General features: G+C 41.0%; 1 protein-coding gene and 1 non-coding gene across 4 annotated transcripts; both read left to right on the top strand.

The window, feature by feature from the left end:
• Window positions 1–8,734: 8,734 nt before the first annotated feature.
• LOC115836199 lies at window positions 8,735–8,925 on the top strand. Its single transcript, XR_004031177.1, has one exon. It is a non-coding gene; the product is annotated as a U2 spliceosomal RNA (small nuclear RNA).
• Window positions 8,926–10,805: 1,880 nt separating this feature from the next.
• LRP2BP (LRP2 binding protein) lies at window positions 10,806–23,509 on the top strand. 3 transcript variants are annotated; one of them, XM_012508193.2, is made up of 9 exons: window positions 10,806–10,884; window positions 12,165–12,291; window positions 13,355–13,467; window positions 14,638–14,751; window positions 15,859–16,001; window positions 16,080–16,185; window positions 17,241–17,464; window positions 19,507–19,681; window positions 21,942–23,509. In XM_012508193.2, the coding sequence occupies exons 1-9, from the start codon at window positions 10,840–10,842 to the stop codon at window positions 22,005–22,007; spliced, it is 1,113 nt and encodes a 370-aa protein (XP_012363647.2). In that variant the 5' UTR covers window positions 10,806–10,839; the 3' UTR covers window positions 22,008–23,509. The 3 variants fall into 3 exon arrangements, with proteins under 3 accessions (XP_012363647.2, XP_030672252.1, XP_030672251.1); XM_030816392.1 differs by lacking the exon at window positions 14,638–14,751 and having other exon boundaries at window positions 15,862–16,001; XM_030816391.1 differs by lacking the exon at window positions 14,638–14,751.
• The last annotated feature ends 1,061 nt before the right edge of the window (window positions 23,510–24,570 follow it).

Below are 24,570 nucleotides of genomic sequence, written 5' to 3'. Positions count from 1 at the left end.
CTTATGGCTGTCCATCTGTGGCCAATGGCAGTACATTCGTAACCTCACCACAATATTATTACAGAAAATTTGAGAAATAGAGAAGAGAAACATGCAGGTCCACAATCTCTTACTTGTAATTCAAAAATCCATGAGGGTCTGAAACACAGTATGTTTATAATTCTTAAGGCAGCAAGATCATCTTACCTGCACACACCTGAGACTGTATTTAGTGTTCATTCCATTTTGTGTGAACAGTGTTACATTTTACTGCAGAAAGACAATTATGGCAAAAGGGTGCAGTTCTAGACCGTGCGCAGGTGGTTCTGCAGTGGGGTGTACATGTGTTATATGTTATTTGTACCTTGTGTGGCATTTCCAAAAGCCAAACACGTCTTAATTCCGAAACACTTCTGTTCCCAAGGTTTCGGATATGGCCTTATACATCTGCACATAATCCACAGTTCACACGGTGGTTTTTTGTTGGTTTGTTTTTGAGACTGAGTCTCGCTCTGTCACCCAGGCTGCAGTGCGGGGGCACAATCTCAGCTCACTGCAATCTCTGCCCCTCGTCTCATGCCTCAGCCTCCCGAGTAGCTGGGATTACAGGCACCCACCACTAGCCCAGCTAATTTTTGTATTTTTAGTAGAGACGGGGTTTCACCATGTTGGCCAGGCTGGTCTCGAACTCCTAACCTCAGGCGATCCGCCCACCTTGGCCTCCCAAAGTGCTGGGGTTACAGGCATGAGCCACTGCACCAACACAATGGTTTTGATGTGTTTACACATAGGGTCTTTTCTCCCCTTGCTTCTTTACTTTTATATAATAGTAAACATCATGTATGTACATGTCTCCAGGGCATCCACGTGACTCTGTCCTCAGCTCAGTGGCCTTCGTAGCGCTGGTGCCTCAGCTCGTCACCACTAGCTAGTCCTTCCGTAAGTCCAAAGCAACCACGTTTCTACTGACCCCTCCGTTTACGAGAGTCCCAGGCACTGCTGGAGGGTGTAGTCTCTAAGGTCCAGGGGTCCCGTTGGGGTGTACCTGTCTCCTATAGCCAAAAGTGTGGGCCAGGACTAGTGAGGATGCAGCTCGTGCAAAGACTAAAACACCATCAGGCAGCTTTTCCAAAGCACAGAAATGGCTGGAATCCACCTGCCCCGTGCCCTCAAGAGCACTGAGGTAGGCTGGAGCCCAGCCTTTTCTCTTGTCCCCTCTGCCCACCACTTTCTGGGCCTCTGACTGATGCCTGGATTTTTAAAATTAATATTTAAAATGTTAGTAGTTTTCTGCATATAGGTCGTAGACACTTATCTGAGGTTATTCCCACATAGTTTATATTTTTGTGTTATTATGAATGAGCATTCCTTGCCCAATGTACTTTTTCAGTGGCTGTGAAAGATATGCTTTTCATTTTTGTTCATTTCTTTCATACCCTGCCACTCTCCTGAGCTAATCATATCAGGCAGCCTTTAAGCTGATCCCTTTGAATTCCCAGAGATCCAGTCATCATGTACAAGAAAGATAATTATGCTTCTTTTTAAAATATATCTTGTTTGTTTTGTGTTTTATTGTTTGTCCAGAACTTCTCAAATGTGACTGCATAATAATGGTGATACCACGACTCTTTGTTTTTCATTTCAGTTAGAATACTGCATTCTCCTCTCTGAATATAACTTCTCTCTGTCTTGCTCTAAATTGAAATCTATATCTTCCCTGAGAAAGACACAACTTCCCCTGAAGATAACGCTGTAGACATCTTGAGCTTGACAGTATAAGATGATGTTATTTCTTTATTTTCCCCCCGCCCCCGAGACAGAGTCTTGCTCTGTCGCCCAGGCTGGAGTGCAGTGACGTGATCTCAGCTCACTGCAACCTCCACCTCCCGGGTTTGAGCGATTCTCCTGCCTCAGCCTCCCGAGTAGCTGGGATTACAGGCGCCTACTACCTCACCCAGCTAATTTCTGTATTGTTAGTAGAGACGGAGTTTCACCATGTTGGCCAGGCTGGTCCTGAACTCCTGACCTTGTGATCTGCCTGCCTTAGCCTCACAAAGTGCTGGGATTACAGGCGTGAGCCACCGCGCCTGGCCTGGGATGATGTTACTATACATTCAATTTGTCCAAGGACATGGGGAGATGGGGTGACAAGGAACGTTAATGGGGCTGCAAATGAATATTTTATAAATGATTTATCTGGTTTTTCTGTTCAGTGTGGCTCTCATACTCTAGGACAGAGGTCAATTTAAATTTTGGTTGTGACAGATTTTTTTCAATTCTCTTTGACCCTGATTTTGTCAACTCTTTTTATGATTTATGCCACACTTGGATAGTGATGAGCAATTATCACATACTTTAAGGAATTCTACTCATGTATTTTACTAGCTGACCTCTGGGGGTAAATCATCCCAGAGTGTATTTACAGCTGTAACAGTATCAGCTCCAGAGAGAACCCGGCAGTTGTAGCTGCCAACAAGGTTTTCCCCATTGGGAACAGGGCAAATAGACGTGTGGGTCCCACACAAAAGGCGGGAAGATTTTGAACGTATCAGTGTTTCTTAGCCTGTTTTATTTGATCACAGAATACATGGTAAATCCGAGAAAAATAAAATCAAAAGCTACTGGACTCTTTCATCCCCTGCTTACCACAGCTTATCTGGTCGTAAAACACATCCTGTCTTTCCCCACACTTTTCCTCTCTTCAGGGCCTGATGGTGTAAATCTGCCACACCCAAAAGGAAGAGCATGGGGAAAAAGCACTTTTGTTTTAAACACACAAATGGACCCAGCTGGAAGGGGCGGTGGTGGCGGGGAGCGGGGCGGGGCGGGAAGAACAGAAAGCTACTGCCTGAATCAGTATTGTCTTTTGAGATCTCAGTAAGTTATTCTCTTCTAATTTTTCATCATATATGTGTAGACGGTGTTTCCAATTACTATATGAGCACTATGGGTTTTTCGTAAAACTACTATCAGGCGATAGTAATGAAAGGAAAAATAACGATAAACACGGGTTTGAGGGTTTGCCGGGGAGGCTTATTTATCTGTTTTCGTGGGCACTAGGAGCATTATCTAGTACGAAGGGAACTTGAGTGTTGAACCTCAATAAAAGAACTTTAAATACAGTTATTCATTATTTCATTTCAACATTGGGTTAGGCCAACTATTAAGTGTCAAAAGAGCCAGTCAGAAGCATCAGCAAAGGTAATTAATTTTAAAAACCCAGAAACTTTAAACACTTGGCCCATTGAAAGTTAAACGGCATGTCTAGGCTCATATTTATATGACATAGTCTAGGGTGCTGTTTTAGTCTGTTCCTCCTCCTATAACAAAATTCCTTAGTTGGGTAATTTATAAACAACTGAAATTGATCTCTCCTAATTCTGGAGGTTGGGAAGTCCAAAATCAAGGCACTGGCAGATTCAGTGTGTGTTGAGAGCTGACTGTCTGCTTCCAGGACGGTGCCGTGTTGCGTCCTCACATGGCAGAAGGCAGAATGGCAAAAGGGTGAGCTGTCTCCCTCTAACCCTTTCCTAAGGGCACAAATCCCATCCTTAAGAGCAGAGCCCTCACGGTTCAGTGACTTCCCAGGGCTCCACCTCTTAATACCATCACCTTAGGGGGTTCAGTTTCAACATGTGAACTTTGGAGGGACACACACTGTAAGCATAGCAGGTACTGTGTCAGGACTAGGACTCAGCATATAGTTGTACTCATGGGCAACAGTTATTGCAGCAAAGGAATACACAACAAGATTAGCAGCAACAACAACAAAGGCACAGGTGGAATCTGAAGAAACCCATGCCCAGGCTTATGTTCTCTCCCTTCCATGAGGAAACACACGGCACATACACCTGTCTCCAGTAGTGAAGAATGCAGGGACATGGGCACAGTGTTTGTCCCTAAGGAAGCCCAGGAGAGACATTTTTGTTGGGGGCAGGTCATGTAGGCATCCTCTGCCTAGCAGCTACCAAAATGACAGAATTCCACAAGGAAAGCAGATAGTCACCACAAATCACATTGTTTATGCAACAGTTTAAACACAGCAAAACCAGTCTTACCAGTTAGGGGATGGAAGTGCCAAGTTCTTGATGTCAGCCAAATGCCAGCCTTGCCAGCCTGCCCTTGTAAAGATGGCAGCCTCGGGCCTGCCGTGGTAACTGTTTTCTGCAGAGGCACACAACCCACAAACGACACGAACATACTTAAAACACATCTTGCAGCAGCAGTGTGTTTCTGGAGACGGGGTCTCACTCTGTCACCCAGGTTGGAGTGCAATGGCACAGTCATCGCTCATTGCAGCCTCGAACTCCAGGGCTCGAGGGATCTCCCTTGAGCACCACCACACCTGGCTAATTTTTTAATTTTTAGTTTTTTTGGAAGGACAGGGCCTCACTATGTTGCCCTGTCTGGTCTTGAACCTGTGACCTCAAGTGATCCTCCCACCTTGATCTCCCAAAGTTCTGGGATTACAGGAATGAACCACCACACGCAGCCTGAATACAATTAGATGGTTCAGAGCACAAAGTTTAAATGCAAAGTTGCCTATAAAAGATTTAATATACATACTTCAAAACACAACTACTGAAGTGAAAGTATAACAAATGATGAGGGAAGAATGATCTTTTCAACAAACAGGTACTGGGCTATCCACATGCAAAAGAATTGATTTGGACTTTTCCCTCATATGCAGAATGAACTCAGTGGATCAAAGACCTAAATGTAAGAGTAAATATAAAGCTCTTAGAAGAAGGCACAGGGGTAAACCTTTGTGACCTTGGACCAGGCAATGGTTTCTTTTAGATGTGACACCTAAAGCACAGGCAAGAAAAGAAAAAATAGAAAAACTGGACTTCATTAAAAATAAAAAGGTTTTGGGATCCAAAGAAACTATTAAAAAAAAATCCACACATTGGGAAAAAATTGCAAATTATACACTGGTATGAGACTAGTATGTAGGATATATAAAGAACTATTATAACCCAACTGGAAAATGGGCAAAGGCTTTGAATAGACATTTACAAATACAAATGCAAAATGGGTAAGAAGCACAGGAAAAGATGCTCAACATGATTTTTCACTAGAGAAATGCAAATCAAAACAACAATGAGATAGCACTTCACATCCACTAGGATGGCCATAATAAAGATAGGCAACAACAGGTGTTGGCAAGGATGTAGAACCTTATACACTATTGGTAGGGATGTGAAATGGTACAGCCACTTTGAAATACAGATTGGCAATTTCCCAAAATGTCAAACATAGAATTACCATATGACCCAGCAATTCCACTCCTAGGTACATACCCAAGAGAATTGAAAACATATATTCTCACAAAAACTAGTACGCAGATGTTTGCTGCAGCATTATTCATGATAGGCCAAAGCTGGAAACAATCCAAGTGCTTATCAACTGATGAACAGATTTTTTAAAAATCCATATAATGAAATGTTAATCATCCATAAAAAGGAATGAAATATCGATACATGCAACAAAGTACATGAATGTTATAAACGTTATGCTAAGTGAAAGAAGCCAGACATAAAAGGCCACATATTCTATGATTCCATCTATATAGAATATCCAAAATAGGCAAATCCATAGAGACAGAAAGTACGTTAGTGCTTGCCAGGAACTGAAGGGACGAGGGGAATGGGGAGTGGCTGCCGATGCTACAGTGTTTCTTCTGGATGATGAAAAGGTTTTGGAATTCCATAGCGGTAATTATTGCACAACTTTGTAATTATATTAAAAACCTCTGAATTGTACACTTTAAAAGGGTGAATTTTATGGTATGTGAATTATATATCAATTTGTAAAAAGTATAACAAATGGATTAACATAAATGTTAATTCAGGAAATCAGAAGTATAAAGATGCAGGATGAGCCATACAATAATTGTCTCACATTCTTCTGAGGAACAGACTGAAGCCCCCCTAAAACAGCTGTAGTTTCCTGTCCCTCTTTGGAAATAGCCAGGACTCTTCAGCCTGAATTAGAGGCTGTCTCATACTTGTCATAGTCAGGACAACTAAAAACTTTTTACTAGGACTCCTGACAAGTCAGCCTAATTGAATGGGTGATTTATATTCAGAACTCAAATGAACCAAGCAGTCTTCCCATAAATTACTCAAACTACCAGAAATCTAAACCAGCAATTAATTTAAAAAGGGATTTTTGTGCCCAATCACTTGGAAACTATTTGGCAGTATCTACAAAAGCTGACTATGCATATTCATTGACCCATTAACTACTACTACTATGTTTATCCCCAACAAAAATATGTCTAAATTTTCAGCAGGCACAAGAATGTTCTTAATCATCCAAAACAGAAGCTACCCAAAGTCCATCAAGTAGAAAAGATAAATTGTGATATATTCACACAATGTAATACAACAATATGAAGGAAAAAAATGACAACACAAAAAAATGGATGAATCAATGTCAAGGGAAAGAAGCTAGACACAAAATATTACACACTGGATGATTCCATTTATATAGTGTAAAAAACAAGAAAAAGTAACTTGTGCCACTACAGGTGCATATAGGATTTACACTTGAGTTCATGTAGTGACTAGAAGGGAATACAATGGGACTTCCAAAGTGCTGGTAAGGATCTCTTTCTTGATCTGAGAGCTGGTTACATGGACATGTTTGGCTTGTGAAAATCTATCAAGCTGTAAACTTACATCTACATTTCTGTATCTTTCGTTTACTTCAGTAACCAGTTTTTAGATGGATTGCTTTAACAGCAGACTAGATGTGGCTAAAGAGAGAATTAATAAAAAGGGAGAGGTTACTGAAGAGATTACCCAGAGTGTGTCAGAGAGAAAAAAATACAGATGGAAAATCTGAAAGGCAAACTTAAGAGACATGAGGAGAAGGTCTTACCAAAACGCTGGAGAGAAAAATGAAATAGACTGGGGCCTCTGAAGAACATGGTGGGTTGACTTGTGTTTCCAATCAAAGGTACCTCTGAGTTCTAACTCCTGAAACCTGTGAATGTGAACCTCTTTGGAAATAGGGTATTTTACATGTAATCAAGTTAAGAGGAAGTCATGTTGGATTAGGGTGGGTGCCAACTCCAATGACTGGTGTCCTCATAAGAGGGAGGAGAGGACACACAGAGATAGAGGAGACATGAAGGGAAGGCCGTGTAAACACAGAGGCAGAGGTTGAGTTGTGCAGCTAGAAGCCTAGGAACACCAGACATCACCAGCAACCACCAGAAGCTGGTGGGGGATGCTTAGGATGATTTTTTCCCTTGGGCCAGAGGAAGCATGGCCCTGCCAACACCTTGATTGTGGACTTCTAGGCTCCAGAACTGTGAGAGAAGAAATTTCTGTTCTTTTAAGCCACAAAGTTTTTGATATTTTGTTTTAGCAGCCCTAGGAAACTAACACAAATAAATTATCCCTGAGAATGTTTGGGAGCTAATAAAAGACGCCAATCCAAGACAGGAAGCTCAAAATTCCCAAAACATAATAAATATCTAGTCAATCCAATAGATACCCAGTAAATCCATCAAAAAGGCAATAAAATAAAAAATGAAGCATCAATAAGGTAGATAGAGTGAAAGTACAAAATAAGAAATAATTTCAATTCAGTAGTAATTAAAATAAGTGTAAAAGAACTAAATGTTCCAGTAATAAGCAAAGATTATCAGCTTAGGTATAAACAAAACATCAACAAATCTAAATGTATGTGATTTATGCGACACGCCTGAAATATGAACTACAAATCAACAGCACAACCCAAAGGCAAAAGGAATTAAACACTTAAGAGAAAACATGAATGGCCAAGAAACATGCAAAAGCAGCTTGTGGGGAGGATAGGGGTTGCTTGGGTAGGGGTGGTAGGTGGGAGGAATGGGTGGAAATGTGTGGAAGGAAATGGGTGGAAATCACGCAGGGGTGTACAGGAGACTTAAAGGTAATGTGTTTTTAAAAAATTGAGTGACAGTATGGTGAAACCCTGTTTCTACTAAAATATAAAAAAAATTAGCCAGGCATGGTGGTGGGCACCTGTAGTCCAGCTACTCAGGAGGCTGAGGCAGGAGAATTGCTTGAACCCTGGAGGTGGAGCTTGCAGTGAGCCGAGATCGCGCCATTGCACTCCAGCCTGGGCGACAGAGCGAGACTCCATCTCTAAAAAAAAAAAAAAAAAGAAATGAGTGACAGGTATTTGGATGTTAATTGTATAGTTGTTATTCATTCTTTACTTATATATCTGAAAATTGTATCTATTCAACATTTAATTTTTTAAACTTGAAAAGTTAAATACAAGTTTTCAACATTATGATAAGTATTGCTTAATCATTCCTCACTCATACGCACCTCTTTTTAGTTACAAGGATCTGGTCTATTCCAAACACTTCTCTCTTTTCCATGGGTTTTCAAGAAGTTAATCATTTCTTGATACTTCCATTCTGATTCTAATCTCTGCTCATCATAACCACAGAGGAGTCTCAAGTTCCTGGGCTCCAGCAATCCTCCTGTCTCAAAGTCTGAATCTTTGAGGAAATAGTCATTTTCTTCCAGCCCTCAGGGGGCGGTTCTAGTCTGTAGTTCTGCTTGACCCTGCTAATTGTCAGAGAAGCAGATCTAACGTTCCTCTCTAGTCTCTATAGAATCCCCCTACTCTCAAGTCCCTCTTCCCTTCCTGCCACTGAGCATTTTCAATAACGTTATTCATCAATAACATTATTCAATAACAGCTAACTCTAGTACTGTTCGCAATATCAAAAATTTCACATACTGTTGCTTCTCAACTTTTTGGTCAAGATCAAGTATAATATCTGTTCTTATCAATTTAATATCTGATCCATCCTCTATCTGAGGACAAGAGATTAAATGGATTTTTGGAGCAGGGAGATGGAATAGGAGCTTGCTCCATCAACTCCACACATGGACCTGGTATTGCAGTACCTCCAGGAACGCTGCGCCCTCCCTGCTCCAAAAAACATTCACATACTAGACCATACATACCATCCACAATATGCTGTGACATGTATGGGAAGGAAAGTTATCCTTTATTATGCCAGCTGTAGGAAGATAAGAATAAATATCTTTTCCTCCATATGTCCATTGTCTCAGGTTTGCTTCCCCAGAAGCAGAGTTCCAATTGGGATTTTTGTTCAAGTGTATACCAGGGGGTGGTCTCAAGAGAACAGCACAGGTGACATGCTGAGCAAGAATGTGGGCTCAGGTAGAAACTAACGTCATTCTGACCTCACAGAGCACAATCACACCACCACATTTATCTCACCTTGAGGTTAAGGGGTGTCAGATTGTACAGGGTCTGCAAGTCTACCCTACTTAACAACTAACAAGCCAGCCTGTTTCATGGATGCTGGCAGGAGACACAAGACTCTTGGATTAGAGACAAATGACTTCCTTACTTGTAGCAGAAGCCGTAACCAGAGTGTCAGCATGATGCTTGAGCCAGTTCTCCCTGCCCCCCGGTACCCACAGAGGTGACACAGATGGCCCATTATGGATTCCCGCACACTCTGTGGGCTGCGTTATAACAGAGGAACACTGCCCTTGGGGGATCCACTGCTCTTTAGAGAAGCAGCCCTGCTGTTTGTCTGTGAGGAGACATTGCCTTATTCCTCAAGATGACTTGCTACAAACACAACCTTGAGAATGGCCCATGTAAAGAGCAGAGCCGGCCTTGCATTCTTGACACATGCAACAAGAATGTGCAGGGATGCTCAGGATGCATGGCAGACAGGCTCTCCTAATCGGGGAGTGGTCTTCTGAGTGGTCTGTCTCCAAGAAAGAGGGAGCAAAGTGTCCTGGAGGAGGGGACTTGTGTGGCTGTGGACAAAGCTACAGAGAAGGAACAGCTGTGAGCTGTTTCCCTTCAACATCCACAGCAGCTGGGGACGAGGTGGGTACCACCTCCGAAAGAGGATCTGAGAAGGGTGCCCTTAGCATCCATACCACCTGCTTTTCCCTTAAAATCACAGATTTCTTTCAGATTCTATATTATCAATTACTGTCTACAATTTCTATTATAGAATTTTCTAAATTTACAACATATTAAGCAAAGAGTTGTTAAGTTTCAAATGATTTTATACCTAATCCCAATATTTGGCAGAGATAAATACATCCTCTTGCTTTTTTAAATCTTCTCTTTGTGTTCATTTTTTCCAATTAAAAAAGTACTAAATTTTGGATTATTCTCTTACAAGAGACTTGTCATGTTAAAAGCTCATATTAGTTTTGCTTTTTGGAGAGACAGAATAGAATAAAGAAGTGCAGCCTGGGCACAGTGACTCACTGTGGTAACCCCATCACACTGGGAAGCTGAGACAGGAGGATTGCTGGAGCCCAGGAACTTGAGACCAGCCTGCATAACATGGAGACCCCATCTCTACAAAACTTTTAAGGAATTAGCTGGATGTGATGGCACATGCCTGTAGTCCCAAGTACTTGGGAGGCTGAGGTGGTGGATCACCGGAGCCCAGGAGGTTGAGGTTGCAGTGAGAGCTACGATTGTACCACTGCACTCTAGCCTGGATGACAGAGTGAGACCCTGTCTCAAAGGGGGAGAGCGAGTGAGCGAGAGAGAGAGAGAGAAGTGCGCAGGTGCTGGGACATGCCAGCTGTTCTGCTTGCCTGTCCTTAACTAGCCCTGTGGCCTTGGACAAGTTACTTATCTTCCCCACTGTCCCTTGGTTTCCCCATATGTTAAATGAGCCTCATAATGGACCTTATTTCATAAAGTTTTGTCGGCGCTGCCTAGAAAGCCTTACCACAAAGGTCAATACTTGGCATTTAATAAGAGCTCAGTAAATCTTTGATTTTGTTTTCCAGATGTCTCCAAAACTTCTTTTAAGCTACAGCAACAAAAACCATGTGCAGTCTTCTAACCACAAAGGGCAATATGAGTTTAAACAAGGTAAGGTATTATTTTCTGATTTGTTTAATTTCTGATGCCCTTCCTGAATATGCCCAGTTTTTTCTTAGCCCTTTTGGATAAGTAGCATATTGAGTTAATGTCTTCAGTGAAAATAAAACTTCCACATCCAATCTCTCAGTCATAAATGAGTGCTATCTGCACCATCCGACAGGGATTGTTTTTCTTCTTAATACCTTACCTAATATTGCTTCACCCTAAGTAAAGCTCATTGGGAAATTTTATATTCACTAAAGGCAACCATAAGATTTGGGGAATCATATAATCAAGAATTGTATATATCTAAAAAGAAACATTATAAAATCCTTTAATTCAGACCACTTATAGTCCACATTAAAGATGAGGAAATTGACTCTTAAAAAGATTAAATGACTCTTCCAAAATCACAAAGATAATTCAGTGATTTTTTTCCCCTACTAAATGTTCCTTTTTTCTGCATTTCATTCTCCCTTAAGCAATTTATTGTCTAAAATAGCATCATGGAATGATATAAAAATGCAGCTTTCCAATCACACTAAGGGTCTCTCGATTTCTTCTCTTGACCACCAATCAGGAACATTTGCTGGAAGCTTGTTTCTGATTGGTGAAAGTAAGCCCTAACAGTGGAATGCCAAGGAGTAAACACAAAAGCGTAGCAACAACTGAGTTTGCTGTCTCACTACCCTCGGCCTAGGCCAACCTGGACTCCTTCACCCCAAATGAGGTGACCTCTGCATTTTATATGAAGACACTGATTTACCATTCAACTGTGATCCATCTTATAACATGGCAATCCAATACAGACAGGAAGATAAAACTGAACAACACAGCTAAAATAAAGTGTATTCCCACGTAAAATAGACACGTGCTTTAATTTGAAGTGGATTCATCCGATGAGTGTCAGTTACAAGGGCACAGAAGCTACCGGTGCAGAAGAGCTCTGTCTGTGGGCAGTGTCACCAGGTCCCACTAAGTGGCAACACTTGTGCTGGGCGACATGACCCATCTTAACGTATAAACCATAGCCAGACAGGACGTGCAAACAGGTCTTGTGGTGAATGCCATGCTGTGGAAAATGACATGGAGAATGGCTGTCTCTCAGCTAGGGAGGGTCTTGGTGTCCTAGGAAAGAATATTCACGTCCAGAGTTGGTGGTTGGTGTTCTATCTAGGCGATGAGGGAAGGATGCTTTTCCTAATGAACACCTAGTGGGAATAGAGTCTCTCTTTGCACTTTGCTGGAGGAAGAAATTTCTACCACTTATTTTTTATTCTTGCCTACAGAATACACATTGTGGAAAAAGGATGAAGTTGACCAGTGAAAAGTTGCCCAAGAACCCCTTTTATGTCTCTGTATCTCAGGATGCTGCTAAAAACCAAAAATTCTTCCAGTGGAAAAAGGAAAAGACTGGTACGAATCCTGATATTTAAGCGCTTCCCTTGGAAAATACTCTACAGTTCATTTTGTATGCCAGAGCAAACGCGACAAGAAATCATGTTTTATTGATTTCAAGGAAGTGGTTAATCATCACAGTCCTTTTGAGTTTTCCCGCAAGAATCTGTGAAATGGCTCATTTATCTGGTAGCCAATCGTCAGTGAGGTCTCATAGATAGTTAGGTCTTGATTTTACTCTCAGAACTTAAGGACGTGCTTCTAGAAAACAGAAACCAGATGTCACATTTGTTAAAGAGAACAATGCCAGGCTTGACTTGCAATTATTATTTAAATACCTTATTTTCCCTAAAGTCTTAAAAATGTTTTATTAGGGATGGGTTGCTCATTTGGTTAGAGGAGATCTCATTAAGGCTCAAATTAAGAATTTAACTCACCTCTCCAGACAGCTTTGCCCATTGAAGACAAACCAATGCATAGACTTATACCCAGCCCTGCACTGCTAGGGCCCTACTTGGCCATGAGCAGGGTTAGTGTGAAACCAATCAACAAGTATTGTTTTTTGTTGTTGTTGTTTTTTTGAGATGGAGTTTCGCTCTTTTGCCGAGGCTTGAGTGCAATGATGCGATCTTGGCACACCACAGCCTCCGCCTCCTGGATTCAAGCTATTCTCCTGCCTGAGTCTCCCGAGTAGCTGGGATTACAGGCATGCACCACCCATGCCCTGTTAATTTTCTATTTTTAGTAGAGACGGGGTTTCTCCATGTTGGTCAGGCTAGTCTTGAACTCCCAAACTCAGGTGATCCACCCGCCTCGGCCTCCCAGAGTGCTGCGATTTACAGGCGTGAGCCACCGCGCCCAGCCAGTATTGCTTTATTAGACAAGGCACAGTGTTAGGTACTGTGACCATGCCCTTTTTTCAGGTAATATTTCTTCCTAGAGCTAAGGAGGCCAGTTGTAGGAATGAGCACTAGAAAGCAAGAATGTCAACAGTGTTAGATGGATTTTATATGATTCATGACTTCAAGAGAGAAAATTCATATTGTGTGGTTGATGGAATTCCTTACCTTTTTAAAATCAGATCATTACACCCATGCTAATTTGGTGGATAAGGCATTGCAGCTCTTGAAGGAAAGAATACTGAAAGGAGACACTCTGGCATATTTCCTACGAGGTCAACTATATTTTGAAGAGGTATCATTTTTTGTTCATTCGTTTTCATTTCCTGTAATTCTATTGTTAGATCCTCAGACAAAAATTTCATGTCGAGTTTCTTACTGTGTTATACTAGGGAAATTCTGTCCAACTCATAGACTATGGCTGTGGTTTTAACAGCAGGATACAGCGCTGCCAGCTTGAGGAGCTGCCTGACTTTTCTTCATAAAATCCATGTCATGAAAGCCATTTATGGGAGTCATTTTAGCATAAAATCCATTTCGCACGATAGATTAAAATTCAAATTTTTATATTTTTGTTCAAAATATTTAATAATTATATTATCAGGCCAGGCGCGGTGGCTCACGCCTGTAATCCCAGCACTCTGGGAGGCCGAGGCAGGTGGATCACCTGAGGTCAGGAGTTACAGACTAGCCTGGCCAACATGGCTAAACCCCGTCTGTACTAAAAATACAAAAAAAAAAAAAAAAAAAAATAGCCAGGCGTGGTGGTGCATATCTGTAATCCCAGCTACTTGAGAGGCTGAGGCAGAGAATTGCTTGAACCCAGGGGGCAGAGGTTGCAGTGAGCTGAGATCGTGCCACTGCACTCCAGCCTGGGCAACAGAGCGAGACTCCCTCTCAAAAAAAAAAAATGCTTATATTATCAGATATCTTCATATTAATAATAATTGAAGCCCTGATTTGTATCTGGTACTTAGAGGCGGCTTTAGTTGTTCCTGGATAGCATGGGAGGAAATCACCCTCATTCTTCACATCTTGTTGGGGGGGCCTGGGAAGTAGACTGAGGAAGGGCTATGCCAGCTGTCCCCCCAACTTCAGTAATGTAGTTTCGGTTTTTCATTGACTTCCCCGGGAAGACTTGAAAAGGGACCGACTGTCCTTCACCATTCGTTGACTATTTGGGCAGCTGTTCACCTATATCCCACTTACTCTCTCACTTTTCGACGGCACCTTCATCTATCCTGGCAACAAATGTTTGCTGAGGGCTCATCGTGTACCTGTCACTCTGAGGATGGCAGAGCACCATGGCTGAGAGCGTGCTTCTTCAGCGTGGGGCATGGGTTCAGATATGGCTGCATTGTTAACTGTGTGTTTAACTTGGGCACAAACACTTGACCGCTTGGTGCCTTTGGGATTACTTTAAGATCATAATAAAAATAATTAAATATCTTCTGGGTGCTTCTAGGGATGGTTTGAAGAAGCATTAGAACAGTTTGAAGAAATCAAGGAGAAAGACCATCAAGCAACGTACCAGCTAGGAGTGATGTACTATGATGGGCTGGGGACCACTCTAGACGCTGTAAGTTAGTGTCTTGGTCACAGTGGTTAAGATTTCATTGTCAGTGGATTATTGGACACAATTAAAATTATTTATATTTTAATACATATATATATACATATATTTTGAGATGGAGTCTTGCTCTGTTGCCCAGGCTGGAGTGCAATGGCGTGACCTCGGCTCACTGCAACCTCCGCTTCCCGGGTTCAAGTGATTCTTCTGCCTCAGCCTTCAGAGTAGCTGGGATTACAGGCACTGCCACCATGCCTGGCTAATTTTTGTTATTTTTAGTAGAGACAGGATTTCACCACGTTGGCCAGGCTCTACTAAAAATACAAAAGTTAGCCTGGCGTGGTGGTGCATGTGTGTATTCCCAGCTACCTGGGAGGCTGCAGTGAGCCAAGCTCATGCCACTGCAGTCCAGCTTGGGTGACAGAGCAAGACTCTGTCTCAAACAAACAAAAACCAAAATATATTTGATTGTCCAATATTATTTTCTTCTTTTGGGTGATGTTTGAAGGTTTGTGTCTGATGGATTTGTGGGTGGAGGGTGCAGTCTGTTCTTGCTAGTGGTTAGAATATCTTCTATGCTTTCCCTGTGACCACGTAGCTGATGTCGTATTAGTGCATAAGGTTTGTATATTAGATACAAACTATGAGCACACAGTAAAAGTATGCTTGAATGGAAGACACTGTTTGTTAGGGGCTCACAAGTGTATCGTAAGAATTATAAATGTGAAAGTTGTTCCTGGCCATTCTTGCACTTCAGTCAGTTCTAAGAACTGTGCTGATTCAGGATAAGGGTTATTAGATGGGAGGGAGGAGAGAAAAAAGGAAGCCCATATTGAGACTTAAATCAACTCAGGCAACCGTAAAAGGAAGGCAATTTCTTATATCCCAGAGCTCCTGGGAGTGCCTGAATAGGAGATGTACTTTTAGAGATTCTTTTCCTCCTTATCACTTGCCCTGCAGAATCCAGGACAGTCGTACCCCTTGGGCACAGATTCATAGTATTATACATCATGTCAGACGGCGGACACTTCACAGCCTTATTGGGAGAAAGAGATTCAGTTTGGGTAAAACTAAAAACTAGGGTTTTTTTCTTCTTTTTTTTTTTTTTTGTCGAAGGAGAAAGGGGTGGACTATATGAAGAAAATTCTTGATTCTCCATGTCCCAAAGCAAGACACTTAAAATTTGCAGCTGCTTACAACCTCGGAAGAGCTTATTATGAAGGAAAAGGTGTTAAACGATCAAATGAGGAAGCTGAAAGGTAATCCCACCTGAGAACAAGATTAGGTTTGAATGAAATGCTGAAACCAAGAATAACAGGCCTCGCTTTCTCTCGTAGACTATGGATTATCGCAGCAGACGGTGGAAATCCCAAAGCTAGTGTGAAGGCTCAAAGTATGCTCGGGCTGTATTACTCAACCAAGGAGCCCACGGAGTTAGAAAAGGTAACGGTCCCCTCTTTTTTAATGCTAGTGTTATATTTAGATTAATATTTGTTTCACTACTTTTTTTGAGAAAATGGTGGGGAATGTTGTTTTAAATATCTCTTATATTTCCTTAAAATGTAAAGAAAGCATACATTTTAGGATCCCAAAGCCCTTTTATTTATAAATGCCCCCTTCCCTACCTCTACTGAAGGCAACCATGAATGTGAGAGTATTTTGTATACTATACTATCAAAGCTAAAAGAAGAGAAACAGTCCTGAAATTACAGCCAAAATCCTTCTAAGCATGAATAGATGAATATTACTGTTGACTTGAGAAATAATTGATACTAATAAGTAAAATATACCAAGAATTAGTTACAAATAAAATCCATCTAAGACTTTCACAGAAATATAATCTCTTTCATCAATGGTTGAAACAGTTTCCAAAAAATCCTATAAGGAGAAGGAAATGGGGGCTGAGTCCTACTTGTAAGAGGGGAGTTAATGGCAAATTTGCAAGAGGCACATAACTAAGGCCATCTTTGGATAGATAAGCAGCCACCTGGAATTGTTTTAATGAATTCAAATTCACTGTAGTGGAGTATGAGGCAAATGTGCTTGAGCCTACATACAGCGTTTATCCTGGGTTGTCTTTGATCGCAGCAGCTGCCGTCTCTAGAATCCACCGGGAGCTCAAACTCTCCCTTAGCATCAGCGGTCTCCCCTCCTCTGCTGTGCCTCACGCCTTTCAGACACTTAGTTCCTGTTTGGCATCTTCCTGATCCTTACTCTGGAAGATCCCCAAATCCTGAAACCTAGGACAGCTGGTCCTCCTCTGCCATAAGCTGCCTGGACTGTGATCTCAGCTGCACTGTGGACGGACAGCGGAGGAACTTGCCTCCACAGTGTTAAGCATGTGTGCTAGTGTGAAATGCATCCAAAGGCCTACCGCTCTTCCCTAGAGATGATTAATAGTGCTATCTGGGAAACACAGACTTCTTTTCTGTCCAGTATTCCCTTATAATTTCATCTAGTGGATCACAAATACAATGATGAAACTGTGCTTTTCTTAGGCATTTTACTGGCATTCAGAAGCATGTGGCAATGGGAATCTGGAGTCCCAGGGTGCACTTGGTCTCATGTACTTGTATGGACAAGGCATCCGGCAGGATACGGAAGCTGCCCTGCAGTGCTTAAGAGAAGCAGCAGAACGCGGAAACGTCTATGCTCAAGGGAATCTCGTGGAGTATTACTATAAGATGAAATTTTTTACGAAGTGTGTTGCATTTTCCAAAAGGTGAATGTCTTTGTCTGTTTTGTGCTGCTGTAACAGAATATCACACACTAGGTAATTTATAAGAAACAGAAATTTATTTCTCAGAGTTTCAGAGGCCAGGAGAGGGCTGCAACCTCCAGAGGGGAGGACCATCATGTCCTCAGGTGACAGCAGAAAGCTACAGGAAACCTCTTTTATAAAAAGGGCTTTAGTCCTGTTCATGAGGGAGGCACTCTCATGGCCTCATCGCCTCTTAAGGGCCCCACCTCTTGATACAATCACACTAGCAACATGGGATTTCCGAGGGAACTTATTATTCAAACCATAGCAGTAATATTTGAAGAAACTGGATGAAAGTATTGACAAGAATGCCTACTAGATGTTCTACGCCAAATCCTTCACAGAACTTCCTGCAATATTAGAAATGATAGCTATTGAGCACTTGAAATGTGTCTAATGCAACTTAGCACTAAACTTTCAAATTCTAATTAATGTAAATATTCATATGGCTAGTGGTTACCATACTGGATAGCACAATTCTATGCCATTAGCCTTCAGGATTTCAGTGCTACTAGCTGAAGCAAGTTTCTTAAGCAGCAATTGCCTTATCTGTAAGAAGAGCATGCCTTTATAGCAGGATTATAATCATGTACTTAACACAGCTCGGCATATCACATGCTTATTACGTCTTCATTTCTTCCTGCACTCCTCGGTCATGCAGTTCTATAACTGCATAACTGAAATACAGCTTCATAACAACTGCAACATGAGAATATGGTTAAAAGACTGACACTATATCTAACAAAATACACAAAAACGTCTTTTCCCGGAGTCCGTAAGGCTCCATGTACTTCCCTACACGTATTTACCCACAGTGTATAAAAGCAGTGTGTCGGGAGACAGACCTGGGTGTACTCTAGAGTGGCCATCAGACTCTGCGTGTGCTGGGGTTTCCCAGTCACACCCTTCCCACAGCACCAGCTCTCCCCCGTCTCCGAGCCCTGGTGCAGGGCAGTGATCTACAAGAGAGGATGAAGGGAAGGAGGGGCTGCTTCTACCGCGCTTCCCCAGCGTCTCGGGCTCCAGGCAGCAGAACACTTGTAGGAGTGATTGCCAATGTCTCAAAGCATGTACCCATCTTAGTTAGAACTAAGGCTTTCAATCGTTCTTTAAAATCTTTGGCGCTTTCCATTATTTCCCACATTCCTACTCCCTGTGACATTGTGGTTAACATGGACTTGACTGGATCGCATTCTCACACAATTGTACATATTTGTATCTGGGTATAAAGGATGACTTCTTTCCACTATCCTTTTTATTTATTTTTTTGGAGACGGACTCTCTCTCTGTCCCCCAGGCTGGAGTGCAGTGGCACAATCTCGGCTCACTGCAAGCTCCGCCTCCCAGGTTCAGGCCATTCTCCTGCCTCAGCCTCCCAAGTAGCTGGGACTACAGGCGCCCGCCACCACGCCCGGCTAATTTTTTTGTTATTTTTTTTTTTTTAGTAGAGACGGGGTTTCACCGTTGTTAGCCAGGATGGTCTCGATCTCCTGACCTCGTGATCCACCCGCCTCGGCCTCCCAAAGTGCTGGGATTCCAGGCGTGAGCCACCGCGCCCGGCCGATTGTCTATTTTTAAAGAAGATGTGCTAGTGAAAGGGTTTTCTGGTCCTATGTGGCTAATGTCCAGATTGAAGGTTGTTTCCATACCTGATCGAAAGAAATAGAAAATGCTTTCATCTCCATTCAGTTTCAATCCACAAAGTGACATTAAACTTCCAATAGTAATATTACAAGAAAAAAGAAACATACCTTTGTTTTCTAGTGGTTACTGAGCCTGCTGAGCATAATTACAGAGACGATGTAAAGTCACCACTCTGGTAAGCTCATCTTCTCCTGGTATGAGGTGCCTATATGGACCCTTCACCACACAGCAAACAACTTAGTTCTCAAAGCAGTAGACAGAAATCACTGCAGGCACAAGGACAGTCTCTAGGCACATCGTTTTACAAACACTTACCATAACTGATGTCTTTTCCATTTCACAACTCTACATCCTCTCAGGATCGCTGACTACGATGAGGTTCACGACATCCCCATGATCGCCCAGGTCACAGACTGTCTCCCGGAGTTCATCAGCAGAGGCATGGCAATGGCATCCTTCTACCACGCAAGGTGTCTGCAGCTTGGCTTGGGCATCACCAGGGATGAAACAACCGCTAAACACTATTATTCTAAAGTAAGCTTTAGAACAAAATATAAATTCACCCGAAGAGAAACTGCCAGGCTTTTAGCTGCAACTTGAATAGTTTTACGGATTAGTGTTTTTTCTACTCAATTACTGTGCAGATAACCTCTGTCTACAGAGAAGCTGTCAGACAGGCAGATTGTTTGCAGACAATTCTGTCAGAATCTTATTAGCATAATTTAGCTCAAATGATTAAAAGTCCTATTTTGATGCAAATTACTCTTTCATTCTGCTACTATCTGCAGCCTAAGGCCCAGCACCAAGACCTTAAAGCTGAACAGTTTATGTCTTTCATCTAGAACAAGTGTGAACCTCTATGTTCATTCTAGTACGGTAATGAAATAGAGTTTCAAGTTTTTTTGAGCATGACATCTACCCCGCTTAGGAGGGATATTCTTGAGTTTGAGGTAATCAGTTAAAATAAGCCTTTCATATTTTAATCCATGTGATCAATTTATTTAGATCCCAAATGCGTTTCACATCTCAAATAAAGTAACTACTAAAAAGCAAGGGGTGTGGTAGTGGAGGGGGGTAAGGAAGATCATTATGAATACTAACTCTTAAGTTTAGATTTTTTTTAAAAAAAGAAAAACCAAAAAGCTGTGCACATCTTAGGTCCATCACATCCATGAGTCAAAATTAGAATTACATCACAGCAGACTTGGTAGGGCAGTGTTTGTGGTACACAGATTGTTCAGCCTGAGTGGGGGAGGCTTCTGAGTCCCTTGGCTGACTACAGCAGTGGTTCCCAAGCTTCTCTGCATGTTAAAATCACCCGAGGATCTTTTACAAATTCCAAAGTTCAGGCCTTATTTCAGAAAATTTCAATCATGGTCTCTAGGAGACAGAAGCATATTTGTTGAAGCTCCCTGTGGGATTCCAATGTCAGGTAAGTTTGGGAACCCTAAATTACTTTAAAATTAAAACTTCCAGAGCATCAAAGCCATATTAACACATAAACATAGACACACAGCACACAGCCAAATCCAACTGATCTTTAAGATATTTACCTCTACACCATTCTTAGTATGAATAACAGTTGTCTAACTTTTTTCATTTAAATGCTCTCTGTACTGGCCAGGCACGGTGGCTCATGCCTCTAATCCCAGCACTTCAGGAGGCTGAGGCGGGCAGATCAGTTGAGGTCAGGAGTTTGAGACCAGCCTGGCCAACATGGTGAAACTGGGTCTCTACTAAAAATACTAAATAATCCTGTCTCTACTGAAAAATAAAATTAGCCAGGCATGGCAATGTGTGCCTGTAATCCCAGCTACTCAGGAGGCTGAGGCAGGAGAATTGCTTGAACCTGGGAGCAGAGGTTGCAGTGAGCCGAGATCACACCACTGCACTCCAGCCTGGGACTCCGTCTCAAAAAAAAAAAAAAAAAAAAAAGCTCTCTGTATTACACCAATTTCCAAACCAAGCCAATTTCAGGTTCTATCCTATCCTTAATATCTTTAGAAAACTCTAGTTAAACACACCCAGCTAATTTTTGTATTTTTAGTAGAGACAGGGTTTCACCGTGTTAGCCAGGAAGGTCTCGATCTCCTGACATCGTGATCCACCCGCCTCAGCCTCCCAAAGTGTTGGGATTACAGGTGTGAGCCACCGCACCCGGCCATAAGGGAGAGTTTTCTAACACAACAGTTCAGGAAACAAAGAAAAACACAAGTTTTCTCTAAAGGTGGTAACTTCCTGCTACTGGAAGCAACCAAGCAAATACCTAGTGACCAACTGTCGTGGGTACTGAAGGGACAATTACTGCATAGAGTGGGGTTTGGATGAGAGCTCTGTCTCCCAAATTGTTGACATTCTAGAAATTATGCACCTTGTCACTATTTAGACATAATAAAATTATTTTAGCTATATATTTTAAAATAAGATTATTACAGATGCTGTTATTCACATAATGAGATCATAACAACTTTGAGGCCAAATGTTAATGCTTTCCATTTTCCTTATTTTAATAATTCATAACATACAATGCTATCATTGGTGCTTAAGTTCCCTTTATTCTTGGCACTGATAAAATGTTATCTCTTTCAATGATAATAACATGATTATTTTGAGTATTGATCTATTCTGCATAGGTTAAAGTAGGACATCAGAATAGAAAGTATCTTAACAAATTTTCTTGAAATTCACTGTACTTTACTATTCTTAAAAACGAATCAAAAAAGAAAAAAAAAAAAAGAAGAAAGACCCAAACAATTAGAATGTATCTAAATATCTGACTCTTTTTGATTTTAAGGCTTGTCGTCTGAATCCTGCATTGGCAGATGAACTTCACTCCTTACTTATTCGTCAAAGAATTTAGACCACAATGTATTTCAACAAAGATCATCAATGCTAACACCTCACGATGTGTGTATTTTTACAGTAGCTATGTTTGGTTATTTTGCACATCACAAATTACACTATCCTGGGTATTTTACAGGTGACATGTTACTTCGTTCTTGAATTTGTACGCTGTTAAGTTTTGCAACTTGAAACCTAGACACAAGGTCAAATTGCTAGAAGAGTCCTCAGAGGTCCACCTCTTACCCTACAGACTGGCCGAGACCATATCAAGTATCCAAACCATTCTATACAGCAAGTATCGTTTTCCTTCCTTAAATACCGAGTCTCCAAAAAGACTTAGTTTAGCTTTAGTTTAGTAAGTTCAGAAGTAGAAATGATACAAACTTACTTAAAACCATCATTTGAAAGTTTAATTCTTTAAAATTTGTCTTAGTTTTGTGAATTTTGAATAATGTTTAAATTTCGTTTCAGTCATTTAAAATTTTTAAATGTAAATTCACAAAACTAAGTGTAAAAGACATTTAAAGAATGAAACAAGTATGTATAGCATTTCTACTTCTGAAGTTATTAAAGCTAAAACTGCACTAAGCCTTTTGAGACATCCTGTTCTTAAAAAGCTCATAAATAATTGGCTTATTACATATAAACTTCAAAAAAGTGGGTTATAAGACATTGCTTTAGAATCTTGCCCCTCCAAAACTTCCCTCAAAGATCTTAATTTAATGAGTAAAACAACTGCTATATACATATGCAGAATGTGTAATAAAACAAAAAGCAATTGCTATATGAAAATATTCAAAGAAAATTAAAGCAAATTGTTTCTTTGTGCTTCAGCTCATTTTCTACATTTTTAAAACCCTGTGGTAAAAACCTCAATGAAATCATTTACAAGAACTACAATTAAATATTGTTAAAATTAGCAAAAGGCTTTCCTTATATAGATGACATCTATGAAGGCAAAAGGTGACAGTAAAAACAGTAAGATCCATATGCATAAGATCGTACAAGGCTATTCATTTGTGAAACAAATATACATATCAAAGACAGGTTTCAGAGATACCTTAACTATTGCTTTTTTTTATGAACATATTAAAGGATGTGGCTTTATTTTATAAATCACAACCATCCCGACAGTGGATTTAAACAAGATTTCTTTTTAGTAATGGGAAAATGCAATTAATATGGAGGTGATAGTCACTAAGAACTGTTGAATGGCAGAAAATTATTTGCTCTAGTTTTATGTTCTGGCTTGTCTGTATTGCTTGAACTTCATTTTGTCTTTGTGTAAGGGAAGAGATTTCAACAGACTCCAGTTCGAGATATCCTCAAATGCTCATGTATTTCTGTCTCAAATCTCTTAATACCATCCATGTAACATTCCTTCAACCACTTGAAGATCCAAATTCCCAACTGGTATTCTCTTCTCCACACTTAATCCAGTTCCTAAAGATTCTTTTTTTAAAAAATTTATTATTATTTTTTTTTTGAGATGGAGTCTCCTGACCTAATCTTAGCTGGGCACGGTGGCTCACGCCTGTAATCCCAGCACTTTGGGAGGCCAAGGTGGGTGGATCATGAGGTCAGGAGTTTGAGACCAGCCTGGCCAACATGGTGAAACCCCATCTCTACTAAAAATACAAAAATTAGCCGAGCATGATGCCGGACGCCTGTAGTCCCAGCTACTCGGGAGGCTGAGACAGGAGAATTGCTTGAAACTGGGAGGCAGAGGTTACAGTGAGTTGAGATCGCGCAATTGCACTCCAGCCTGGGCGAAAAGAGTGAGACTCTGTCTCAAAAAAAAAAAAAAAAAAAATCTTAAAATAGGAACATAATAAAAGATCGGCCCTAAGTAAAGAGCACTTTTTAAACTGCCATTAAAAGATGGGTTTCAGAAATCATCAACTTTGACTTTGTGCCATACATGGTAACATGCTATGCTTAAATGTCTTCCGTAAATCCAATGCAGAATTTAAAATTTCAGTTTACTGTAGTTACCATAAAGCTGATGCTCTGGCACAAGTGAGCCCCTGCAAACTACCACTGCTGAGGACAGTAGTAAACCCCTTGACCTGCGAGTGCGGTGAGTCTGTAACTCAAGTGCATTGAGACTTCCAGATCATCACTCTTACACACACACACACACACACACACACACACACACACACACACACACACTCCTCTAAGATTCCTTATAGCTGATATCTCATGGAAAAATGACAATTTATCATAAATAAATACAGAGACAAAATAATAGTGATCTTTCTCTTTCACAATATAAACTTAACAGCTACAGTTTAAATGATAGTATAGAATTACGCCTAAAATGGACATTTCCAATAATTGTATTGTGATAAGTTCTTTGGGCTTGACAACTTCACACTGCCTCTCTTCCTTGAATGTATTTTATCCGGTCTTTTCTATATAGTCTTTTGAAGGGCAATTTTTATCAATAGCCAACTTTGGGTATTTTTTAAGTGTCAAATATCGTCATGGTTTGAAAAAAGGATAAAAAAGCTATAACTAAAAAAATCTTAAGGATAACATTTGGTTTACTAATTTTTAATCATTTATCTTTCAGA

This window comes from Nomascus leucogenys, chromosome 7b (genome assembly GCF_006542625.1).
Source record: "Nomascus leucogenys isolate Asia chromosome 7b, Asia_NLE_v1, whole genome shotgun sequence".
NCBI lineage: Eukaryota > Metazoa > Chordata > Mammalia > Primates > Hylobatidae > Nomascus > Nomascus leucogenys.
The sequence above is the reverse complement of the archived record's forward strand: the minus strand, read 5'-3'. Positions and strand labels throughout refer to the sequence as shown.